Source organism: Phoxinus phoxinus (genome assembly GCF_949152265.1).
Source record: "Phoxinus phoxinus genome assembly, chromosome: 4".
NCBI classification, from domain to species: domain Eukaryota; kingdom Metazoa; phylum Chordata; class Actinopteri; order Cypriniformes; family Leuciscidae; genus Phoxinus; species Phoxinus phoxinus.
This window is the reverse complement of record NC_136879.1, coordinates 25,595,483-25,619,570: the sequence shown is the minus strand read 5'-3', so window position 1 is coordinate 25,619,570 and position 24,088 is coordinate 25,595,483. Positions and strand designations below refer to the sequence as shown.

Here is a 24,088-nt window from a genome sequence, read left to right as displayed (position 1 = left end):
TTCATTCAGATTTGTCTGAACATTGTTATATGTAATGCCAAGAGCACATACACTTTGAAACAACCTTGACTGTTAATAATAGCATTACAATCTTTTAACACAAACATGTACAGTGAAAACATTAATCTCTTTAATGTATGTGATTATGCGTGCTCTGTAGTCTATATTTTAAAATACATTCATTCATTGGGACATGATCCGAGAAGATTTAAGTGATGACGGCTTGATCCTAAATCATGTTTGAGAAAAAAAAGCACAGTCGTAAATTGAGTGCCTGTCCTTTGAAACACATTACGCTAGAGGGTTGTCATCATCGCAGAATGACAAACCTCACCTTGGCAAAAAAGAAACACGTTACTATCTTTCCATAAGTTTCAGTTTCCAGCTGAAATGGACACTAGAGGCAGTACAGTGCCAACAACCTTTATTTCTTTATTTCTTTTCACACAAATTTTTATTATGGAGGCAGATTGTTTATAAATAAGGGCTTATTTTCACACGGTTTCTGGCACAAAACTGTTATTATGACCTCAAATTGTTTTTACCATATTTGTAAACTAATACATTTTGAAATTTGCATCACATAACCAGCTCCATATGTTTGGCTTTTCTAATGTAGTGAACTTGCTTAGTAGATCACCTGGTAGTAGTGCACTTGTGATGTGGAGCGCTTGGGTACGAGTCCCGTGAAACACAAGTCACGATGGACAAGCTTAAAGATTTGGAGACGCAAGCTAAAATGGCATGGTTTCTTAAGCAAATGTGTTTTATCTCACATTTGCTTTTGTTAACACTCGGTTAGGTTTAGGGTAGGATTTAGTGTAGGTGGTATGTTATTTAAAATGCGATTAGTTTAACCTTTTGATGCCATTAACCAAACATTTAATTTTTGAACTGCTGTGATATATACAGTTGTAATCGAAATTATCCAATCCCTGTTCCAAATCAGGTTTATTGGCAATATGTACAGACTTTCAACTGTTTGCAATAAACAAATCAAACAAAAGTAATTGAATTAGCTCAACACAACAATAGTTTAAAGTGGTTTCCCAAAATCCAACTGAAAGTGCAACTTTTAACGACTTCTGCTTTCTCAAAAGTATTCAACCCCCTGAATAGAATCCTTCACAGCACAAATCTGCAAAACAAGTGTTGTCTCAAGCACACTTGTAGCAACTAATCAAGGGCTTCATTAGTTGCAGCAGGTGTTCTTGAGCTAGAACACATGACGTATCTGAACTGGCTAGGTTTGTTGAGTGTCATGTTTGACTGCATGTTAGAAATGTGGCTAAGTCAAAAGAATGGTCCAAAAAGTAAAGAAAAGATATTATCGCCCTTTACAAACAAGGAACATGATACAAAAAGATAGCACTAAATATTCCAAGAGACACCATTGGAAGCATACAGTAGTTTGCAAGTTTAAAGTTAAAGGAACAGTGTTGACACTTCCTGGACGGGGCAGAAAAAGGAAGCTATCAACGGCTGCAACCAGATTTCTGAGAAGGCAGGTTCAGAAAAACCCGCGAGACCTGCAAGACTTGGTGGCAACAGGCACTGAGGTTTCAGCTTGCACAGTAAGGCACGTAAACCCATGCCATACCTCCTACTACACCACTACTGACCCAAAAGCACAAGAAAAGTCTTTAAAATCATATAAATAAGCCACAGAAGTTTTTGGATTCTGTTCTGTGGAGAGATGAAACAAAACTGGAACTTTTCGGCCCTGTGGATCAGTGGTGTGTCTGGAGGAAGAAGAATGAAGCATATGCTGAAAAGAAAACTCTGTCTACAGGTAAGCATGGTGGGGCTCTGTGATGCTCTGGGGCTGATTTGCATCCTCTGGCAATGGAAACCTGCAGCATGTGGAAGGCAAGATGGATTAATTGAAGTATGAAGCCATGGAGGGGTTGGATAATTTTGAGACTAGAAGTCATTAAAAGTTGCATTTTAGTTTAATTTGGGAAAACCACTCGAAACATTTGTTGAGCTATTACAATTACTTTTGTTTGATTTTGTTCATTGCAAACAGCTGAAAGTCTGTACATTTTGCCAATAAACCTGATTTGCAATGGGGTTGAATAATTTTGATTACAACTGTACAGCAACCATATAAAACGTTATCAGATTCATGTTCATGTTTCGGGTAAAATTAGACGTGCTTTTAGCACCATTCACTGGACATTTCTCTTCAATTGCTCGTGAAATATAATATCAACAGAATATAATTTAGCAGAAATGCTGCCATAGGCACATATTTCCAGTGAGTAACTGTGTTGGTTACTTTCCAAGGCAGCATTTCTAATTTTTGTTTAAGTTTTTTTTAGGTATGGATTTTTATTTTATTTATTTATTTATTATTTCAATTAACAAAAATAATTTTTAATAGTTTTAGTTTTAGATGACAATAACAACACTGCCACAGACGCTTTCATCTTGCGTTAAATAAAATTATGTTCTGTTCAAATCGATATTTCATGTCCATTTATTTAGTATTTAATAAGTAGCCATGAAATAATCTGGATATTGTACAGTCAGAAGGCCATTATCACAAAAATAAACCCCTTCACAAGACCTGCCAACCTGCAGGTTTATTTTGCGATAATGAGCAGCTGACTATTTCCCTTTACTTATGTTCAGCACTGACACATTTTTGCACACATTTTTTTTCACTTTATTATGTCTTCCACAGTTTAAATATTGCTTATTTGTATTTAACAGGGCTAATTGGTGCTTTCCAAAGTAAGATGCTGTGGTTCGTGTGTGTGTGTGTGTGTGTGTGTGTGTGTGTGTGTGTGTGTGTGTGTGTGTGTGTGTGTGTGTGTGTGTGTGTGTGTGTGTGTGTGTGTGTGTGTGTGTGTGTGTGTGTGTGTGTGTGTGTGTGTGTGTGTGTGTGTGTGTGTGTGTGTGTGTGTGTGTGTGTGTGTGTGTGTGTGTGTGTGTGTGTGTTTCAGAGATTGTGAATGACCCTATCTTTTTGTATGAGAGCCTGTGTGTTAGTGTGAAAGTGTATAAACACACACTGATATAGTGCTCATTAAATAGCTCTGGCTTGGCTGGGCTTGGCTCCAGGGCCACATGTTTCTCCTGTGCGGTGCTCGGTTATTTCTGTCTGTAGCGTTTGGCTTGGATTTATACTCAGCTGCTCTCTCAGTCACCTTGTCTTGTCTTGTCTCATTCTTCACACAACGTCAACAGATTTCTATATTGGCTGGCTAATAGACCTATCTACTGTACTACTCTCATTTTGATGAATTTAGTGTGTGTGAGCTTGAGACAGAAACTGGATTGATGGCAACCTTAAAACCTTGTGTTCTGCAGTGTTCGTCACCTTCATTTTCTCTTTAACACAGCTGTTTAAAAAAACAAAAAACATTTAATAATAATAATTCTGAATGAAACAATGTTGAGTGGGAAATTGTGTAGACGAGACTTGCATTTATCCGTTGGGATTTGTTTGGATAACTCATGTTTGCAAACGTTATGTGCATGGATATTATTTGCTAACATTTTTTATGCAAGGATATTGACTAATACTATTTTATGTGACAATTGACTAATATCTTGTATACAAAGATATTATTGGCTAACACTGTTTATCTTAGGAAATTATTATTGGCAAATGTTGTGTATGTTGTAGGATATTGGCTAATAGTAAAGCTAGAATATTATTGGCTATTTTTATTCATGCTACAATATTATTAGCTAATGCTAACTATGCTAGGAGGTTTTCGGCTAATATTATTTATGTATTCTTGTCTAATATTATTTAGGATAAGTTAATTCTGTCTAATATTCTTTATGCTATAGGATTTATTGTCCAATATACGCCTATTTGTAATTTAAATGGTATTGTTTACTTCAGTGGAGCTGACAAGTTTTGTATGGAAAAAAATTTCAATATTAAATTAAACTAACATTGCTTAGCAAACTGTCAAAATATGTTACATATAGCTATGTAACTAACCTGAGCAGTATAATCTTTCTATGAGTTTTCTCACCTCCGCACTTACAGAAGCTTTTGCTTCAGAAACAAAGAATTTCAACTCGGACCGAGTTGTAGGATTTGATTTCGTGTTTAATCTTCGTGTTAGCATGCGTGTGTCTAGCCTTCACTGGAGTCGAGTTTTCATTTGACCGACACTCTGCAGGTTATGTGATGTATCTTGTCACCATTCTCTTGTCACTGGCGGTGTTTCTCAGGCCATGCATCCCCTCATGAGTGGCCAAAGTGTGTTTTTGCACATGAATGAAGAAGACCACTGGGATGTCATGTGAAGTGCAGTGAAATGTGTGAGGGATATGTGTGTTGCTGTGAGCTACTACAGATGTTTGGAAGACAAGAATTTGTGTAATATTAAGGTATTTACAGTGTGTGTGTGTGTGTGTGTGTGTGTGTGTGTGTGTGTGTGTGTGTGTGTGTGTGTGTGTGTGTGTGTGTGTGTGTGTGTGTGTGTGTGTGTGTGTGTGTGTGTGTGTGTGTGTGTGTGTGTGTGTGTGTGTGTGTGTGTGTGGTACTGAGGGACAGTGGGAGTAATGTTTGTGTGTGTAAGGAGATGAGGGAGTGGGAGAGGGGGATGTGTTTGCTCATGCATTTGTGTTTGTGTCTCTCTGAGGGGTTCAGCCTGGAGCTTCATGGATCTTTGTTGAAAGACTGCTCAGTTTGTGTCCATTCTGAATCTCTCGCTCTCCATCGCTCTTAACGGCTCAGCCGAGAGGAAAAGGTTCACCTTCCCTACCAGACACCTCACATATTCCTTTCCCAGTACCTCTCCTCAGATACAAGATACCACATCTCTTCCAATGATCACATGACTCGGTTTGCTTGTCAACCTTCCCCTTCCCCAGAGGAAGCTCAGGGTTGCCGTGGGGATGAGGATCCTGGTGGCAGATTTTGAGAATCTGAAGCAACGTTACCATGGCAGAGCCTGAGTCTGGGGAAGGGGCACATGGGCTTTTTGAAGCACTTGTTGTTGCAGCTTCCTGCTGGTTTTTGTCTCATTCTTAACTTATTACTATTTTGCACTTACGAGGGAGCACTACATATAACAAAGTAACAGATACTTCAATATCTTACCATATAGACTTAGTTACAGTATACTTTTTACTAAGTAAGCAGCACATTTGAACTGAAACAGGTCTGGTATGGATTGAAGTTCAGTCTTTTCAATATGTCAAGGAACCAAGTTCACGTCTGATTTTAACAACCCAGTTTTCTTAAAGGGTTAGTTCATCCAAAAGTTATGTCATTAATTACGCACCCTTGTGTTGTTCCAAACGTTGTTCATCTTCTGAACACAAATGAAGATATTTTTGATGATATCTGAGAGCTTTCTGCAACTACAACTTTCAAGACCAGAAAGTAAAGGCATCATAAAAGTAATCCATGTGATTTAACCTCAATTTTATGAAGTAACGTGATTGCTTTGTTTGTCCCAAAAATTATTTACCACTTTATTTACAAAATATTAATCTCCAACGCATTCATATGCATTCACATTCAGAAGTATTTGTATATATAAAAGAATGTTTGAAGAATTTTTTAACTGTATTTCTGAGAGAAACGGGATATTCAATGAGAAAAAGTTAGGGTGGAACTTAATTGTACAGTATTTATGTGGAACTGATTGGACCATGACGGTTAAAAGAGCGGAGTTGAAAAATAAATGTGTTTGGTGACGTCAGTCGATACATACAGATGTTTTAGATGTGTAGCAATTCTATAATGAAAGAATATGAATATAAATATTTTTATTTGACCAGTGTGCGACCAAGACAAGGAATGCCTTTTAAGAAAGTAAAAAGGAAAGTTAATTTTGATTTTATGTCGACTTTAATCCTTATTGATTAAGGACCAGCTGGCCAATGTTTCCGTTTTAGCTTTCATTTTATGTTGTCAGAGAACCATCTGTTTTTGCAGACATGGGTAGTTAATCTTTTGCAAACAGAAACAAAAAACCTGGATGGGTTATTGCCATTTATTAAACACAAAGAGTACATCTGACTACAAGCTTTGGGCAACCAGTGAGACTAGGGAAGGATTGTGAATTTGTACCATGACACACTGCATACTTTCAGTGTTGATGTTGGGTGTTAAAGACCAACCAGCATCACAATTTATATACAATTTTTTCCAAGATTAATTTTCCCCTATATATAGTATTTTATAATATTTATAATAATATATTTTATTTGTATTCAGTGTGGCATGAGCAAGAAAAGGGTAGATTTCTAACCAGTACCTCTGGGGGTTTCTGCACCAGCTGAGCAACTGCCACTGAGATGAATGGAAATGCTAACGGATAGCCTTCTCCAGGTATTATAGACCTCCTTGGGGCAATTGCTCAGCAGGCCCATGCATTAATCCGTCAATGAGCGAGATATGCATGGAAAGAGTCCGACCCAGCACACTAGGCAGACAGCAGAAGAGGGAGTAACTTCCTGCAGTGGGAAAAGGCAAACAGAAAGAGAAGATGAAAGACAAACACAGACAGCAGAGAAAAATGAAGAACAGGTCAGACAAGATGCAGGGGGGAGCATACCGAAATACGCACCTTTAGCTGGACTGAGGGACGCGCAAACATGCAGATGCAAATATACTGAAACATAATGGGAATTCTTGTTTTGGCAGAGGAAGGTCACAAATACCGCCTTATTGTTATACACCTGAATGTTCTGAGCCTATTTGTGTTGGTAGGAAATGCCATAGAACATAAGAAAAGGGGTCAAGGACGTTGTGATAGAGTGATAGTAAAAAAATAAATAAAAAAAAATATCTTTTGTTTTACTAAACAAAAGGTCACATTGAGATTCAGAAAGATGCAAGATGCAATTAAGTCTGACCGTGTTTCGTAGTTGCATGAAGAGGGCAGAATAGAACAGATTTATTTCAGACTGAACGAGTGCGGAAAGGTCTGGCAACAGAAAGGCAAGCAGTCCAGGAACACAGCAGAGGGAGGAGCTGGTGAGAAGGGGGCGGGGCCTGCGGTCTGCTCAGCCTATCAGATCCAGACAGGCGCAGGCAATGACAACTGGTGTAGGAGCGAGTGAGAGAAGGAGAGAGAGAGAGAGAGAGAGCATGAGAAGGAGAGAGGTAGACGGAGATGTATATTCTTCTCAGTCCCTCAGCCAGAGGCAGAGAGCTTGGTCATACCAGAATAGCACAGGACGGTCCTGGTCCAAAGTGTGTTTCGGAGTGTGGGCCGGACAGCATGTCGGATCCTGAAGCCAGAGTGAACTCCAAAAAAGCCGGCATTCGGGCTGCTGTCATTCTGATCGGACTACTGCACAAGTCCAGACGACAGAAGGAGAAAGAGAGAGAGAAGGAGCGGTGGGTGAACTTTTTTTTTCTCCCACCCACTAATCTGACCTGTGATTTCTGATCTGGCTCGGTTCTGGTGTTGTTATTGGCCGCCGCGCTCTAGTTGACCTGCATTTATGGCTATGTTTAGGTCTTTATGTACACTTCATACATTTATTTTTGTCCCAGAGTGTGTTGTAATTGGGTCAGTATATAGTAAAGGATATTTTTTATGTGGCTCTTTTGAGGATGTTCTCGTACTTTGCAGCGTCCCTCCTCATATGCCCCAAAGCAAAATTTCATTTCTTAGGTATTGCTCATTCATAACTCAGGACACTTGACAGAGTTCTCAATTATGTGCCATTCAATCTCAACTGTTTCTGATGGAGAAATGACGTAACATAAATGAGTCAATTGTTGATGTACTGTACAGTCAATGTACTGTATAGAATTTTTAGTTTCGCAAGAATGATAAATGTTTGACACATTTAATCACAGGCTTTGGTGTAAATTTGGTACAAAGCTGAGACATTGTTGAGAGCAGTGTTATTCTAGATTTTTTTTTGTTAATATACTAATGTTGTAATTTGTTTAACTTTAAATTAACTTTAATTTGTCATATTTTTAGGTTTCATTTTATTCAAATTGTTGCGTTGGGGGGTTGTCAAATTGTTTTTTTTCAGGACAAGAAAAAGCTTCCTTGCTCTCTTATCAGATCTCATTGCTGTAAGAGAAACAGTTAAGATATTAAAAAGATCGCTTGACATTTTTCTTTCCTGTGTAACAGTCCATGTACAGAGAGTTCAAAAGCAAATAGAGCTCTGTTAAACAGAGTAAACAGAGAGAGAGAGAGGGGCAGATAGTTTTCACCAAACTCCCCTTGTCAGGGTCATCCAGGTCAGATCGTTTGTAGAAGTAAACCTCCGAGGAAGAAACCACAAAACTATTTCTCAGCTATCATTTACTAAAGGCTTCTCCAGTGGCTGGTCAGTAGCCGTGTTGCTCTATATCAACTGGCATGATTATCACTAACAGTGGCCCTAGTGTATACTTTGTCTAATCATTAATTAAAAAACGATTTGACCGCATAGGCACGTCCTAACACGCATCCAAACAAACTCTTTTACGCAGGTGTCATGCCACTCTGGGCCATGCGCACAATGCGATTTGTGTTCAGAGGCGCCGCGTGTGCGGCTCCATTTGCATAGATCTCATGGATAACTGGCATGGTTACTGACATCACTGCGAGACGGCCCAGCTGGAGTCGCCCTGTTTATTCCCTCCTGATCCGTTCTGTCCCGTTCTTCAGCTCAGATGGGCACTCCGTGAGAAGAAAGTCTATATCTGACAGGCTTTACAGGTCTGCTGTGTTTGAATGAGTGATAAGCAGGGCATATTTGTCAACATTATAATGTGAATCACCTTGAAGGCTGGTGGTTTCAAGTTTGGTCTGTCAGGAAAGTCATTGCTCCCTCTTGCCTTAATCAAAGGGTTGAATGCTGTGGTAATTGCATTGTTTTATCTTAAAATGAAAGGTTTGGTACAAGGATCGAGAGTGTAATTTAATGATGTTGATGATGCTCTTTGTAGTTTGTAAAAAGCTCTTTAAAAAAGAGCCTTCTTTACCAGTGCTTTTGTCTCGATTTCCAGTATAAATATAAAAAAATCCATAAAACAATGTGAAGGTATTAAATAAGTTTTTCATTTAAAATATTATCCAGTTGAATTTAATTAAGACATATTTACAGAAATAAAATATATATTTTTTTACCTGATTGGCAGATTTTATTTTAAGCATTTAAGAATCATTTTTTGTAGCATACATCTAAAAACAAATACAATAAATAGAAAGTTTAATGCTTCATATTCTCCCGTGGGTTAAATGATGCTATATACTCCCTAAAAAATGTCTTTATCTAATGCGATTTTGCTCCTCAAGTAAATTTATTTCTTTTAAAAAACTTTTGATCTTTTTTTTACTGGAAAACAAGACAAATACCTCTTTAGATTTTTTTTTTTTTTTTGCATTCTTTTTGTTGTTTTCAGCCTCTCTACCACCTTGACTAGTTTCATGTTTTATTTTGGTTAATGATTCTTTATTTTACATGATGCTCCTCTTCCATTTATCTTGGCAAGTGCTGCATATGAGAGCAGCAGCGAAAGCATTTCTTCATAAGCTCATTAAGCACCAAAGCAAATGTTTTTCTGGTTTCCTGTTTCATTCACTGAAATCTAATTTTCTCCACCTTCATCACTCATTTCTCCCGTGATCCTGTCTCCTGCAGTTCACATGAACTGCCTTTACCTCCTGACTCATTCTGTTTCCATCACACTTTATTTTCCTTCAGCTTTTTTCACTTTTCTCCGTGTGTCATTTTTTTCCTTATGTACCTCCGCTGTGCCCTCCTCCCACCTTTACTTCCTCTTCGCTCCGTTGTTTTGCCCCCCTCTCTCCCTCTCTGTTGTTGAGAAAGCGTTTTTGATTAGCAGCTGCATGAAATTAAACTAAACTAGGTCACCTTTTGCCCTCTGCCTCGCATATGTCCTCTAGGTCCGAGGATAAGATTCCCAGCATAAGATTCCAGTTCAGTTCCTCATTCGGTATCACAGATGCATCATCGTCTGCAACTGTAAGAGCGAGTCATCTTTGAGTACCTGGAAAAAACCATGCAGCTCATTCATCCAGAAGAGGCTGTAAAACAGTCCTCTGGCTGCCAGCACAATGGTGCAGATCACTCAGTAAAATACACACTGTAAAAACTCAAAGTAAAGGGGTCAAATGGCAACAAAGCATATTGAGCAAGTGATGGATTATGTTCTGATGTTCCTTATCAGTCCTACTAAAGGCAAACATTAAATGAGAGGGGATGGAATATTATTCCTTCTGAATGTCCCTGAACTTTTAGTTTGATTTATACTGCCGTGCGAAAACAAAACACGGTCATTTTGTCAAAGAGTCAAAAACAAATAAGTGATAAAGTGATCTTTTTCATAATCTAGTTCAGCTTGAAAATACATTTGATTTTGTATCAACATTTCATTTTAATGACTCTAAGCAGGTAAAAAGTTAAAATTCTATGCACCTTGAATATATCCACATATTAATCATTAAAGTAAAAACAAAAATAAAAACAAAAAAGTATTTATGATTAATTCATAAATAAATATAATTATGCTTTTTGTACCACAACCTGAATATCCTTACCATGTCATAAAAAAGTCAAATTAACTAATATTTTAAGAGACTTGCTTACCTTGACACACAATTATTATGAATTATTATGATGGTCTTCAGTCTTCCTTACTGTGATGTAATTTCCTGTCCCTGCCCCCATGTCCCCCCCAAATGCCAAACTACTTAATATGGTTTTCGCTTTCATCCTGCTTTTTAATTCTTTTTCTCTGTATCACCTAGATATTTTAGATATTTCAAACATTATACCTCCAGTTTGAATACATAAATGTACATAAAAATATAAATACATGTTGACCAGATGCTGCAAGTTGTGCATTCAAGTCACTGTAAGAAGTGCATTGCTTTTTATGTATTTTTTTTTTATAAATAAAAATACAAAAAATAAGCCTAATGTCAACCTCCTAATCGATTTGTGAACAAATCAGATCTTTTAGAATATGATCTGTTCTGTGACAGATTAGTTTAGCTCAACTAAACTCCGATTCAGAGAAGACAGAGTGTGAAAAGTGATATCAAATCAATCAAGATTCAATCAAAAGACATTGAAGCCATTTCCCCCAGCTTCACTGTTGCCATAGTTTCTGCATTTTACCTTTTATAGGGCGATAGTATAGCTGCCACTCATTATCAAAATAAAAGTGTCGCATGTGTGTATATGTGTGTAGTGGTCCATTGAACTGTATCCGTATAAGTGGAATAGATGAGGTGACCATGTCTCTCTTAACAAGTGCTTCCGAAACGGTTTCACTGACAGGTTGTATTTACAGAGAAGTTGAACTGAGGAGGGTATTTTTAGAAGTCACTTTTCTTTTCCCCTTTCTCTCTCCCATTCTCGCTCTCTCAAAACCCTGTGGCGTCCTCTTTGTCTCCTGTTAGACTGTTGATTTAGAGATATGGACAAAGGGTTAATGCATTTAAAAACCCCAGAGGAGCACAGGTTGCTTTAATAGAGGCAGTGATATCAAAAGCCCTGCTCAATGGCAGCGTCTCACCAGCCCCCCTTAAGGCCCCTGTGCTGGTCTGATGGGACTCTTTTGGACTTTTTGAATGTGGAAAGCCTCCAAAAACTAACAACTGTCCAGTTTGTCTAAAGGAAAATAAACAGGAGCTGCTCCCGGAGTCACGCCGGAGGCAAAAATGTACATCAGATTGAATACTGTCAAACAGGTGAGGGAAGATATTGTTGATGTGAGAATGATTTTGATTTATTCAGACAGTTGGAAAGAGGGATTACATATCAACAGGTTGGTGTCTGTTCCCTTGCCAGTAGCCTACTTGTTTTTTTTATTTAGCTTTTTTAGAATCTGATTCCGATTTGTAACTTGCACTTGCAAGAAGTACCATTGCAATACTATAGTAATTGTAATACTATTTATAATACTAGATGCCGACGCACCAAACATGAAAATCCTCTTGGGTGGGTCCCACTTTCTGAAATATACAACAGATACATTGGGGAGGGGTGTAGGATTTACTTTGAAACACATTTCACTCAAATAACACGTAGAAATAACAAGTAGAAAGACTGAAATACGATTTTCTTTTAAAGGGGTTATGAACTGCATTTAAAAAAAATCTTCTCTGAGTTCTACTAACAATGTTTTAAAGAATTTTACATCAAAATCGGCCATTTTCTATCCTGTTTTTGGAGACTTGGAGGTAAACGCCCACTGCTATGATTGGGTAACAGTTGTGCATATCAAAATAAGTAAGTAGCTACTTGGAGTTATCACAGTTATAATGGACAAAGGATAAGAATACAGTGTTTTGTGTAAATGGCATTATGAATGAATGTGCCATTGTTTGTCACACTGTTGTTCTTATAGGCCATTAGTTCCTTTTCAAACGCAAATACATTGTCATTTGCAGTGTCGTGTTTTAAATAGAATGAAATGTGTTGTAAAGTCTTACTGATGATAAAACATTATGTCGGTCACTGAAGCTTTTATTCAGGATTTCAGTGAATGGCTTCGATAAAAACAACTAAATCATCAGCATTCTCTACATGCTTTCTTCCATATACGGAATTAATCCAACGCATTAACCCCATAAATGCTGAAGCAAAGGAAAGAACAGCATATGACACCTATTCAGTTTGACTGCGGCGCTGCAGTATAAATACTCAGTAAATATCAAGCGATTGCATCAGACAAAGCAATAGTGACGCATAGTAAAAAAAACACTGGTACTCACGCTTGTGTGTTGCAACATTACTGTCGGCTCCAATGTAGTTGACATTGCAGTCGCGCCTGTCTCATATTTACTACTACATGACATGTGTGAATCAGTGGGCGGGGCTTAAGAGTCAATGATGTAGAAGTAGGCGTTGATCTTCTTCTGTAGAGGCGGTCTTTCGTCACACTGACGATATTCTGAGCTTGGTTTTAAATAAAAGCTGTTTTTGGACTAATGAGGAAGTTAGGGTTCTGAAGCGTACAGGATATTTTTATACTCTGATAAAAATGATTTTGTGGTGAAGTAAATACTACAGAAAAAAACAATGTAATTTACATGAAAAAGTTAGTCAGGCAAGAATTTTGAAAAACTAAGTAAATTCTAGTACTCAATTCAATCGTGTAGAAATGAAAGCGTAAATATCAACGTTATAAAATTAAGTAAAATGACTAAATTTTTCTGATACTGGTGTTCCCATCATGCACTGGGCCTTGAATAATTAATGAGGTTGATTTTTCACTGTTTTCCAGCTGTATTTACACTGTTTTATCATTGTTTTGGTTGTTAGGTTTACATACTTGCCATTTTGTGACTTTTGGAGTTCATTTTCAATGACACATTCAAACAAAAACAATCCATCAAATGTTACCGTCATTGTGTATTGCAAGTATTGAGGTCTCTGCGTTCACACACATGATTTATGAAATATAGATATGGTGTCTCACACAATATCTATTGGATTGATTACTTAGATTTTTTTAAGTGAAGCATACACTTTAAAAGTGAGGTTTAATTCAATGTTATATTGTCTGAGTGAAATGTATTGCAAAGGAAACTTCAACTAAATAGATATTACAATGACTTATTTTCTTTGTTACTTACACTTAATTCATTATGTGAAATTTAATTTACTTAAAAAAATATGCGTGTGAAATTTACTTACAAAATATTCGTGCAAAAACTTGGCAAAGAGAAATTAAGTAAATTTTACTTATTGTTTTTTTCTGTGTAGTTCAATGACCTCTTACATGTCAAAAGATCAAAGAAAATGGTATTTCTCAATTTATGACCCCATTAAAACATATTGATTTTGATCCATGGACCGCATCTAGATTGTTTGTTTGATCCTCAGAACTTCTTCTTTAACTAAAGCTGAAAAACAGTTTTATTTTGCCATTGGTCTGTGGAAAAGGAATGAAATAACGTGTAAATGTATAACATTTTCTTCCGAGCTCTTTATTGTTACTCTCATCCTGCTGAGAGTTATTAGCCATATAGGATGTCAACCTCTGAGCAGTTGCCATAGTAGCGAGGCTAGTCTTGCTAATGTGTAATGGTGACTGAATTGCTTTATTAAGTGAGTTATTGATTGTCTACAGGTGGTGGGCAAAATCTCAGTAGAGTAAAATGGAGAACAGGTGCAAAGAGTCATGGCCCAACCAGCTTCCTATTAAAAAAAGGTGATTTTCTAGAGGTTCGTAAATTAGCCTGCTGTGTATATTGCATCTTTAATTGATCCTAACAAGGTTGCCAACTGCTAGTGTTTGGAGTTGTAGGAACTAGTCAGTGAACTTGAGTGACCTTTTTGGGCTCGGAGTCTTTTTACAATGTTATTTTTGGATGTTCATTGTCGTGTTCTCTGTTAAGATTGAATTTGATCAAATAAAAGTTGTAACACTTTGTCCCCATGGCACAATGCCATATTCCTCTAGTACTTTTAATACTTTGTTTACAAAAGTTAAACAAGAAAGAAAAAAATCAAAGAAAAAAGACTGAATGCCTTAATTGAGCCCTATTGAGCGACTTTCTAATTCTTGTTAGCACAGCAGGGTCTAAAAGCAGAGAGGGTTTTAACAGCACTCCGTATCGATTGTTCCTTTCATGTGTTAAAACGTTCTGTTTCAGCAGCAATTATTTCTTAATTAAATTTCCATAGGGAGTTTGTCAAAATTACATTTGTATTACATGGCATTTTAATTTGTTTGTGTGCCAGTGTGTGTGAGACTGAATGTGGTACACCATGTTTGGGACACTGGCTGCAGTCCACATTTAACACTTTCTATAAATAGCCTCAACATATCAACGTACAACAGGAAGCTGCACTCTGACCACTCTGAGAGTTATCTAAGGAATAACATTATCTATTTAAACAACACTGGTATTGCTTCCCATAATCCCTTGCTGGGAGAAGAACGATAAAGGAGCACCTCGGCATGGGAACTGTCAGTTCAGTTGATGAGCAGAGCTTTGACACTGTCATAGTAATTGCATAATCGAATAGCTTGTAGATAATGTTTAGGCCGCGGACTGTATCTGTAAAAGAACGAACCTGGCGGGATCATATTAAATTAGTTTATGAGAGCAGAACAAATACACAGTGCTTTTGGTAGGTAACTATAAAATTGCTTCTGCTTGTCATTGTTTAGTTTTTTTCCTTTCTAATTTGCTGAATATTAAGTCCATTACTACAGTGATTTGCCATTTGCAATCATCAAAGGGGGACTGATCAAGTTAATTTTCGGTTTTCATAAGTATTTATCAAGGTCAAAAATAACATTTATAATTAGGATTTAATTGTCAGCCCCAGGCAATATGTCCTTTCCTCTAGTCTGGTGTTCTCCCTTGTCCTATTTAATTTGTAAGTGATAATGTATAGTCAGTATGTGAGAATCACACACAAAAAACCTAACACGGGAACTTTCCTGATAAATCATTGAATAAATGGACAATTCAGTGTCACATGATCCTTCACTTGCTGATTTGATGCTCAAGAAACATTTCTTATTATTATCAATTTTGAAAACAGACAATTGTGCTGCTTAATATTTTTGTAGAAACCGCAATTTTTTTAAAAGGATTCTTTGATGAACAGAAAGCTTAAAAGAACAGCATTTATTTTAAATAGAAATCTACTGTAACATTATAAATGTTTACATACAATTTACTTTTAAATTTACTTTAAAAAAAATCTTACAGACTCAAAATATTTGAACACTAGTGCATATTTTTTTTTTTTTTTTTTTAATGTAAAATAACAAAACAAGTTTAAATTATTTTATTATGCGATAAGAAAGAAGTCACAGAGTGATACAAGATCCTGTTTATTTTAGAAAATTGGTTGCCTGGAGTCTTTTTACAAAAATATTATACCTCTGAATATTTTGACCAATCAGAATCAAGACCGCTTATATATTTACTCAGCATGTATGTTGTGTTTGTTTCTCTGGAGTGTAATCAAAGCATGAGGCATGTTGCCGGAACATTAGATAATCATAATCACTGGGCAGATGTGATTAGTATTGAATCAGGCCTAATTAAAGAGGCAGATATACAGCCTTGTGATGAAACTATGGACTGGAAATGAGGGAAGACAGCTTGTGCAGGACAACTAGAGATATCACAACTTCCCGGTTCTCCATATGAGCTGATAAGATTCTAATAAAGCCATAACGGTGAATTACTGTGATTGTTAATTGTGTTTCACGGCTGCTGTAAGGCTTTATTCATAAGTCAGCATCATAAACGCACTCTGCAGTTGAGTTCCAGGAAAAAGTTTCATATAAGCCTGTTTATAGGTCTTCATTTTTCCCTTGTGCACAGCACAGCAAACCTCTCAGCCTCTTTCCACATCCCCCATGTACATTTGATGAACTTAATCAAATGCAATCTTTATCACAGTGAACACACACACACACACACACACACAACAATTTGTGTAGAAATTGCTACTAAATTTCACAAATTATTACACTGTAAGAAGAGATCAGTTGATTTAACTTAAAAAAGTGAGGAAACCCGTAGGCTTAAAGGGGTGATGAACTGAGAAATAAAATTTTCCTTGAGCTTTTGACATATAAGCGGTCATCATACTATAAGAATATCCTGTAAGTTTCAGAACGGAAAACGTCCTTGTTAGTCCAATAAAAGCTTTTATTGACACCAGGCACAGTGAATGACAGGTTATTCAAAGTGGGGATCTATGACGTTAAAGGGTATCAAACACCGCCTCTGCGAAAGAAGATCAACGGCTACTTCAACACCGCCTGTTTAGCCCCGCCCACCGAGTCGCGCATTACATGAAACTCATTATAATATGCAAAACTGTTATCAAATCATAGCAATGGGCGTTTACTTCCAAGTCTTCAATGCGGCACGCCCATAAAAACCGAGCGTTTCAGGAGCTAGGCTCAAAACCAGGGTAGAAAATAGCCTATTACTTATTCATTTTGATGTTTTTAAATGTAAAAACCAAGTGAACGTCAAAAGTTGACCTCAGAAAACAATATGAAAAAAAATAAAAAGCCAGTTCATGACCCCTTTAAGTAAATAACTTTATGCGTAATTGAAAAAATTAAGTTATGTTCACATAACTTAAAATTATTAAGTAAAAAAACTTCATGCATAATTGAAAAAAAATTAACTTATGTGTTATGTTCACACAACTTAATTTATTCAATTACGCGTGCCGTGAAGCTTATTTACTTAATAATTTTAAGGTAACGGGTTTCCTCACTTTTTTATGTTAAGTCAATTGATCACTTTTTACATTGAACAAAGAAACTGCAAGTAACGCATTGAATTAAACATAACATTTCATACTGAAATTGTATTTTTAAGTCTAGTTTGAGTGTATTGTTTTGTAATTTTACAACATTGTTTACAACATTATTTTCTAGATAATTTGAGTCTTAAGTGTTTTATCTCTTTTTGTTTTGGTAAACTGTATGTTTAAGATCATTAACGACTGAAAATCTCCCACGATGAGTAATGATCGAACACTGGGCATTTAGTGGTGTTTGTGGTCCTGTCCACTCATGCAAAGTGAGAGTGATGTAGGCCTAGTCAGTGATGCAGTTACATCAGCAAAGAGTGTCATTAGACAGTCAAAATGCTGATCAACAATACATCGCCTGTAAAGCTACACCGGTTTCAGACTGCATGTAAAAGCGGCGCATATGTATTTCTGATTGTAACATGTCACAACATTGAACTTTTTTGTTTTTTATTTCCTGTTATGATCCCATTGCTTTAAAAAAAAAAAAAAAAAAAAAAAAACTCAACATGCTTGTCTTATGGTTTTAGTATTTGGTTTCTAAATGTGTCTTGAATTTCTATGGTTTCTCAGTTCACCTCACAAAACACATAGTGTGGTCAGTCGGTACAAACCATGTTTATCCTAGCAAGAAACTTGTATGCTACGCAGCCCATGTTGGCATCTGCCTTATTTTAGGGAGCTGTGTCAAAATACAGTAGACTGGGATTGGTCCCACAAACTTTGACGTCAGCCTCTGCTGTTGTCCATCTGTTTGTCCTCTTGACTTTAGATCCATAGCAGCAGCTGGCATTGTTCTGGTGACCCAGCTGGGAAAAAGGTGCAGTGCAGTATAGACACGAATCTGGAGCACAACTGGTCATTTTTAACAAGAGTCCTGGTGTTCTGGAGCATGTCCCCTCAAGCAGCTGCAGTCATGGGTAGACTCCGTTTCCCGTTAACAATGGAAAGGCTGGCATCCAGGCGCACACTCACATATGGCTTTTGAGTATAAGTGAATGGTTTCTGTGTGCTGGGTGTATTTCAGAAAGGGAAAAAGGGAATATACGCATCAACAAAGTACATTAACATTGACTGTGTCCCTCCACTTAATGTGATATTTTAGTGATGCCCAGGACAGCTGCCCATTCTGAAACCTTCTAGGCAACAAAACAGCAAATTTTGTCACTGCATTAGACTACTGCATGTTTCATTCATAAATTTGATCACTATTAAAATAATTTGTATTTTACATTATTTTCTGATTTAATCATTTTGGTTAGTCATTTGGTTTTTTAACAATAGTTAACTGCATTAGTTAAGAAAAATGAAAAAAAATACTTTTAAAGCATTTATTAATATTAGTTAGTGTTATTTTCAATATTTACTAATAAATTATTCAAATTAAAAGTTGTATTCTTTAAATGCTCAAGCTCTTTCAAACAGGATGGATTCTGATTGGCTGCCAGTGTTTTTATTGTTCGTCAGCTGGAAAAAAAATCTTTCTGAAAAGGATTCCAATGATATTGTTTCTCTGTGCCGTTTTTATAGTTGTGGTGTAGACTCTGCAATACTTTTTTAATATTTATTACTTTTTTAGAACTATATCTTTATTTTATCATTACCGTTATAGTTCTCGTTCTTGGTGCAATAAATAACATTAACTAATGGGACCTTGTTGTAAAGTGTTACCATAGTTTTTTTTTTCTGACCAATGTCACAAATTTGGTTATTTGATTTTTAATAGTGCTGAATCATATACATTTCGTCTTTATTTTACATCATAACTTTTTTTTTTCATACAACTTTATTCCTATAAAAAGTTCTACAACTTTTTTGTTGGACTAAATCTAGTTACACAGTCAAAATCTCTGCAAATGCATATAACCATTGTGGTTATTGTGGTATTATGATATAAATATATTATGTATAAATTGTGTTTATGTCATTGGTTCCATCCTGTCGGATTGAAATGACTCCCCTACATCTTCCATTGAAACTTTCACAGCCTCATATATGCATCAATGTGGCATTTTCCAGCTACAGCTCTTCATGTGGTCGATGTTTTTGGAGTTTAATGACCCTCAGAGGTGTAATGTAAGGGAAGATTTTAATGGACCCTCACTTGAGACCGTCTGCAAGGAGCTGCATTTCTAGACCAGAGTTTGTCTGCCTGACTAATTTTAACCTCTGATTCCAAGTAAACCCTCTGTCATTTGTCTTTGGCTGAAAGAACTGCTTTTAAAATGCGATCATGTTCCTGCTTGGAGACTTACGCCTTGCCCCCCCCCCCTCCTTATCCCTCTTCTTTTTTGACCTACAGCAGTTTGTCTGCAGGGCTGGCTGCTCTTAGTTGTTCTTGTTATGTCTCTGTGCAGATACCAAGGCAAACAGAAGAATTGATGTTATTGGGTTTTTCTGTCCTGAAGTCTTTTACCTTTGTCTCTGGAGGCAAAACCATGTTCTTTTCAGTATACTCTTTCAAAGGGTACTGCACTGACCCTGTGTGTGTGTACTACCTGTACATCTACTGTACGTCTGAGGGCCAGTCTTTTGTTTTAGTGCAAAACTACCAAATCTTGGGTCTAAAGTGTGTTCATCTGCTAACTGTGTGTGGGCTGTGGGGATCAGAATTGCCTGTAGTGATAAAAGCAAATTTCCCTCAAAAGGACACTAAAACCTAAAATCATCATTTTTAGATGTGTTTAATAATTAATATTAAATAATTAGTGAAAATGTAAATGGGTCACATGTCACTCATTTTGTGTCCAATTGGTTAATCTGTTTATTTGAACATCCATTTATAGTAATAATGATAATAGTAATTAAATTATTACTTTATTATTATTAATTGTAATAATAATTTTGCTATTGCTGTTTTCATTTAGGATTTTTTTTCTTCATGATGGTGTCATGTTTATTAAGTAATCTCAACATGAAGATTTATTTAAAAATGTATGGGATTTAAAAAATATATATTTTTAATATAATATACATTAATATTTTAAATAAATATTTTGCCTGCAAAATTACAGCTAAGTGGTACAACCAACATAAAGGGAAATTATATAAATGTTTTTCAAAAACATGGATGTAAAGGGTGCATTTCTAAGGACTTTCCACATGTGTTTTAAACAAAAATTTTCCTTCGTTTTTTCATTCCTTCTTTTGAAAAAAAATCCTGTTTTATGCTGGTTTCCACTCAAATATGCAAAACCTCTGCATCTACATCTACACCGGCCAGTCTTCTGTGCAAAACTGCTGCATTTTAAGTTAGTTGCTGACCGTTTTCCAGTCGGAGTAACTGTGTGTGTGTGTTTTGCAGGAAGCAAGAGCTGCTGACCATCTCCAGTGTGCCTCTGGGAGAATGTCCACCCTCACCTCCCCGCACTGCACCACCCACCATGAAGGTGAGTGCTGTGGTCCCACATTCACACACAACACAAGCGTCGCTCTATTAGCTGCTGCTAGCTGAAATCTGGTGCATTCATCTCTGTCACACCTTTTTACTAAATTAACCTCTATTAGCGTGATAGCATGAGAAAGTGAGAATGCCCTTTGTACCATGCTATATAAAATGACCCTCGTTTCTCTACAGAAATGTCAACATGCTCTTACATAATGTCTCTAACCGACTTAGACATGCACATTAACCTGCGGTGCTGTCTGTGAAGGTACATGCGGTGTGTTTGAGGTAAAGCTTTTCATTCAAGGTTACCTCTAAATGTAATTCTAATTCATTTGGACTGAGAAATCCATTTTCTTCGGAGCATTCAGGTCCCATTGAGATCGCACAGTATCACTATCTCTTTTATATGTGCAACAGCCTCAAGAGGGTCTGGAAAGATTTTCTGTCTTGTTTAAAACTGGTACAGAGTTCAGAGATGGATCGTGTGGCGTGAGCGGAGCACAGTCGGTGTGACCTTGAAATGAGACGCAATTGCCGAAAAATCAGAAGAGGAGGGAGAGAGGTGGGTGTTTATGCGGGAAGGGAGGGCGAAAGGCCGAGGCGTCAGGCGTGATATTAAGATGAGAAGACATGAAGTCGAACTCAGAGGTCATGATCCTGTTAGCCAGTGCTTTAATTATGTAGATCATTTCTCATACGGACTGATTAAACGTCTGAAGCACACAGAACTAGTTGAACATTATACTTGAAATTTATTAAGTTCTCCATCAGGTGTTTCATTATCACCTGCTATTTTTTAAATATATATATATATTGCTTTTTTTATTTTTTTCTATTTTAAAAGAACTTACATTTCTTTGCCTCTCTTGTGAGCATCTTGTAAATTCTGTCATCATTTACTTAAATGGTTTAGCCTATACTATGACAGTCAATGTGGTCCAATGTTATTTTGACACCATTGATTTTCATTGTATGGACAAAAATTGTTGAAATCAAACATTCTTAAATCTTCTTTTATGTTCCACAGAAGAAAATAAGTCATGAAAATATGAAATGACATGAAGGTAGGCTAGTAGTTAAACGTTTGGGGTCAGTAATATATATATTTTTAAAGGAAATAAGGCTTTTATTCTGTAATGATGCATACAATTAATCAAAAGTGACAGTAAAGACATTTATAATGTTACAAATGTTATACATTTATATTCATCAAAAAATACTGAAATAAATGTATCATTGTTTACACACACACACACACACACACACACACACACACACACACACACACACACACACACACACACACACACACACACACACACACACACACACACACACACACACACACACAATTCAGCAGCACAAATAATAAGAAATGAGCACAAATAAATCATATTAGAATGATTTCTGAAGGATCATGTGACACTGAAGACTGGAGTAATGCACATTAATACACATGAATAACTTACATTTAAAAATATATTAAAATAGAAAACAGTTCTTATAAATTGAAAATTTGAAATATTTTTTCACAATATTACTATTTTACAGTACTTTTGATCAAATAAATGCAGCATTGGTGAGCATAAGGCATTGGCGAGCATTTTAGTTTGTGCTGCACTAATTCTAAAGTATATTTGTCATATAAAACTCACATAGCCAGTTTTTTTTTCCTGTTCTAACCTTGTCCTTAGACTACTGAGTCACTTTACACATTACAGGGAAATGTTTGCAGAACACATGTTAACAAAACACAATGTACTGTACCTCTTTTTAGGTTTAGCTATCCTTGTAGGGACATTTGGTCCACACAATGTAGCCAAAACCACCACACACACACACACACACACACACACACACACACACACACACACACACACACACACACACACACACACACACACACACACACACACACACACACACACACACACACACACACACACACACACTAAAAACACTCCCTAAAAACACTCCCACAATGTGCAAAGACTCCATTAACACCTGTGTTTGGGTGTAAACACAATACAGTTAGTAAGGACATATTAATCTGCATGTGTACGTGTCTTTTTAAGATCTATAATTATGTTTTGTTCACACAGTTAGTAGCCACTCCCAATGTAAACCCAGAGCCTAAAGAAGAAAAGAGGAAAGGGAGGACAGCGAGTGTGTGGATGTGATAAGCTCTCTTGATCTGTGGCTCAGCTGTTGGTCATATTCAAAGCAGAACTACAGGAGACGCAGAGAGAATGAGAGAACTTAACTCATAAGTACAGACACACTGGTAGGACTAGTTTAAGGGTGCGGACTTGGCCATCCTCTTCCTGTTTTGTGCGACTGAAAGTGTTTGCAAAGAGGAACGCAGCTAATCTGAGGAGAGAGGTATGATCGCCTGTGTAACACACTGTGACGGGGGAAACAGAATGTGAGAGGTATTAGCCTGGATGTGTGTTTATTATTGATGAAGCTTTATTCATTCATTCTAGTGCATCTTCGTAAAGATCTTTATGTAATATTTGTTTATTACCCAGTACTGTAAAATAGTGTCAGATGCACTTATTACCTCACTGTCTCTATTTGTGCGTCTATGTATACCTATAACTACTTGGTCAAAACACATCTTGGCATATTCAAGTAAATATAGTGTTTATATTAAAAAAAGTAACATTTTACAGTAAGGTTTAATTTGTTAACATTTGCTAATGCATTTGGTATCATTATCAAATTTGTTTTTTTTTAGCATTTATTAATAAGGCATGTTAAAAGAATATTCCGGGATTAATTTGACAGCATTTGTTGCGTTATATTGATTACCTCAAAAAATAGATCTGGCTTCTAAAAATCTAGGTTGCAGTTAGGCACTTACAATGAAAATGAATGGGGCCAATAAATCTAATGCTAACTCATACAACCTGAAATGTTACATATTAATATCAGTGGCTTGCAGTAGTGTTCTGAAACAAGGAAGCAAAGTCCTCACAGTTTTTATTTATTTATTTATTTATTTAAATCAAATGTAAATTCAAATGTAAATTCATGTCCCAGTTAATGTTGTCACATTTTACTGGTTAAACATTACATAAAAAAAAATAAAGAAAGCAGATACAATTATATATTGTGTTTTTACATTGACATTTGAATGTTCTATTTATTAACCAATTATTAACCTTATCAACATTTTTTTAAACATTTTTACATTTATTCCAAAATAACAACTAAAGGCAGTAACAATTTAAACATTATATTTAAACCATAACAATTTAAACAATATAATATATCACAGAAATGAAGATGTATCTTTAATTTCACCCAGCTAATTGCTCACTTAAACCCCCCACAGTCATCATGTTTGCAGACCATTTAAAGTTTGATTTTGACGCGAGTGAAAGCGGTGATATCTAAAGTGGGGTAGTTTTTTTTTTTTTTTTCATTAGTCTTCCCATTAACTCCATCATTTTGTTCATTCAGACTGGTTCGCGA

The 24,088-nt window shown here is 36.4% G+C and overlaps 1 protein-coding gene across 19 annotated transcripts in view; it reads left to right on the top strand.

Annotated features, from left to right (window-relative positions):
• Nucleotides 1-24,088, top strand: part of rap1gap2a (RAP1 GTPase activating protein 2a) — an 80,762-nt gene that overhangs the window by 34,440 nt on the left and 22,234 nt on the right. For 8 of the 19 annotated variants that reach the window (XM_079609208.1, XM_079609207.1, XM_079609206.1 and 5 more), the window contains one exon: nucleotides 20,525-20,609. In XM_079609208.1, the coding sequence (XP_079465334.1) occupies nucleotides 20,604-20,609 (6 nt within the window). In that variant the 5' untranslated portion in view covers nucleotides 20,525-20,603. Of the gene's footprint in view, nucleotides 1-7,035; nucleotides 7,328-20,524; nucleotides 20,610-22,736; nucleotides 23,041-24,088 lie in introns of those variants that run through there. The other 11 variants (XM_079609205.1, XM_079609212.1, XM_079609211.1 and 8 more) reach the window with 9 other exon arrangements.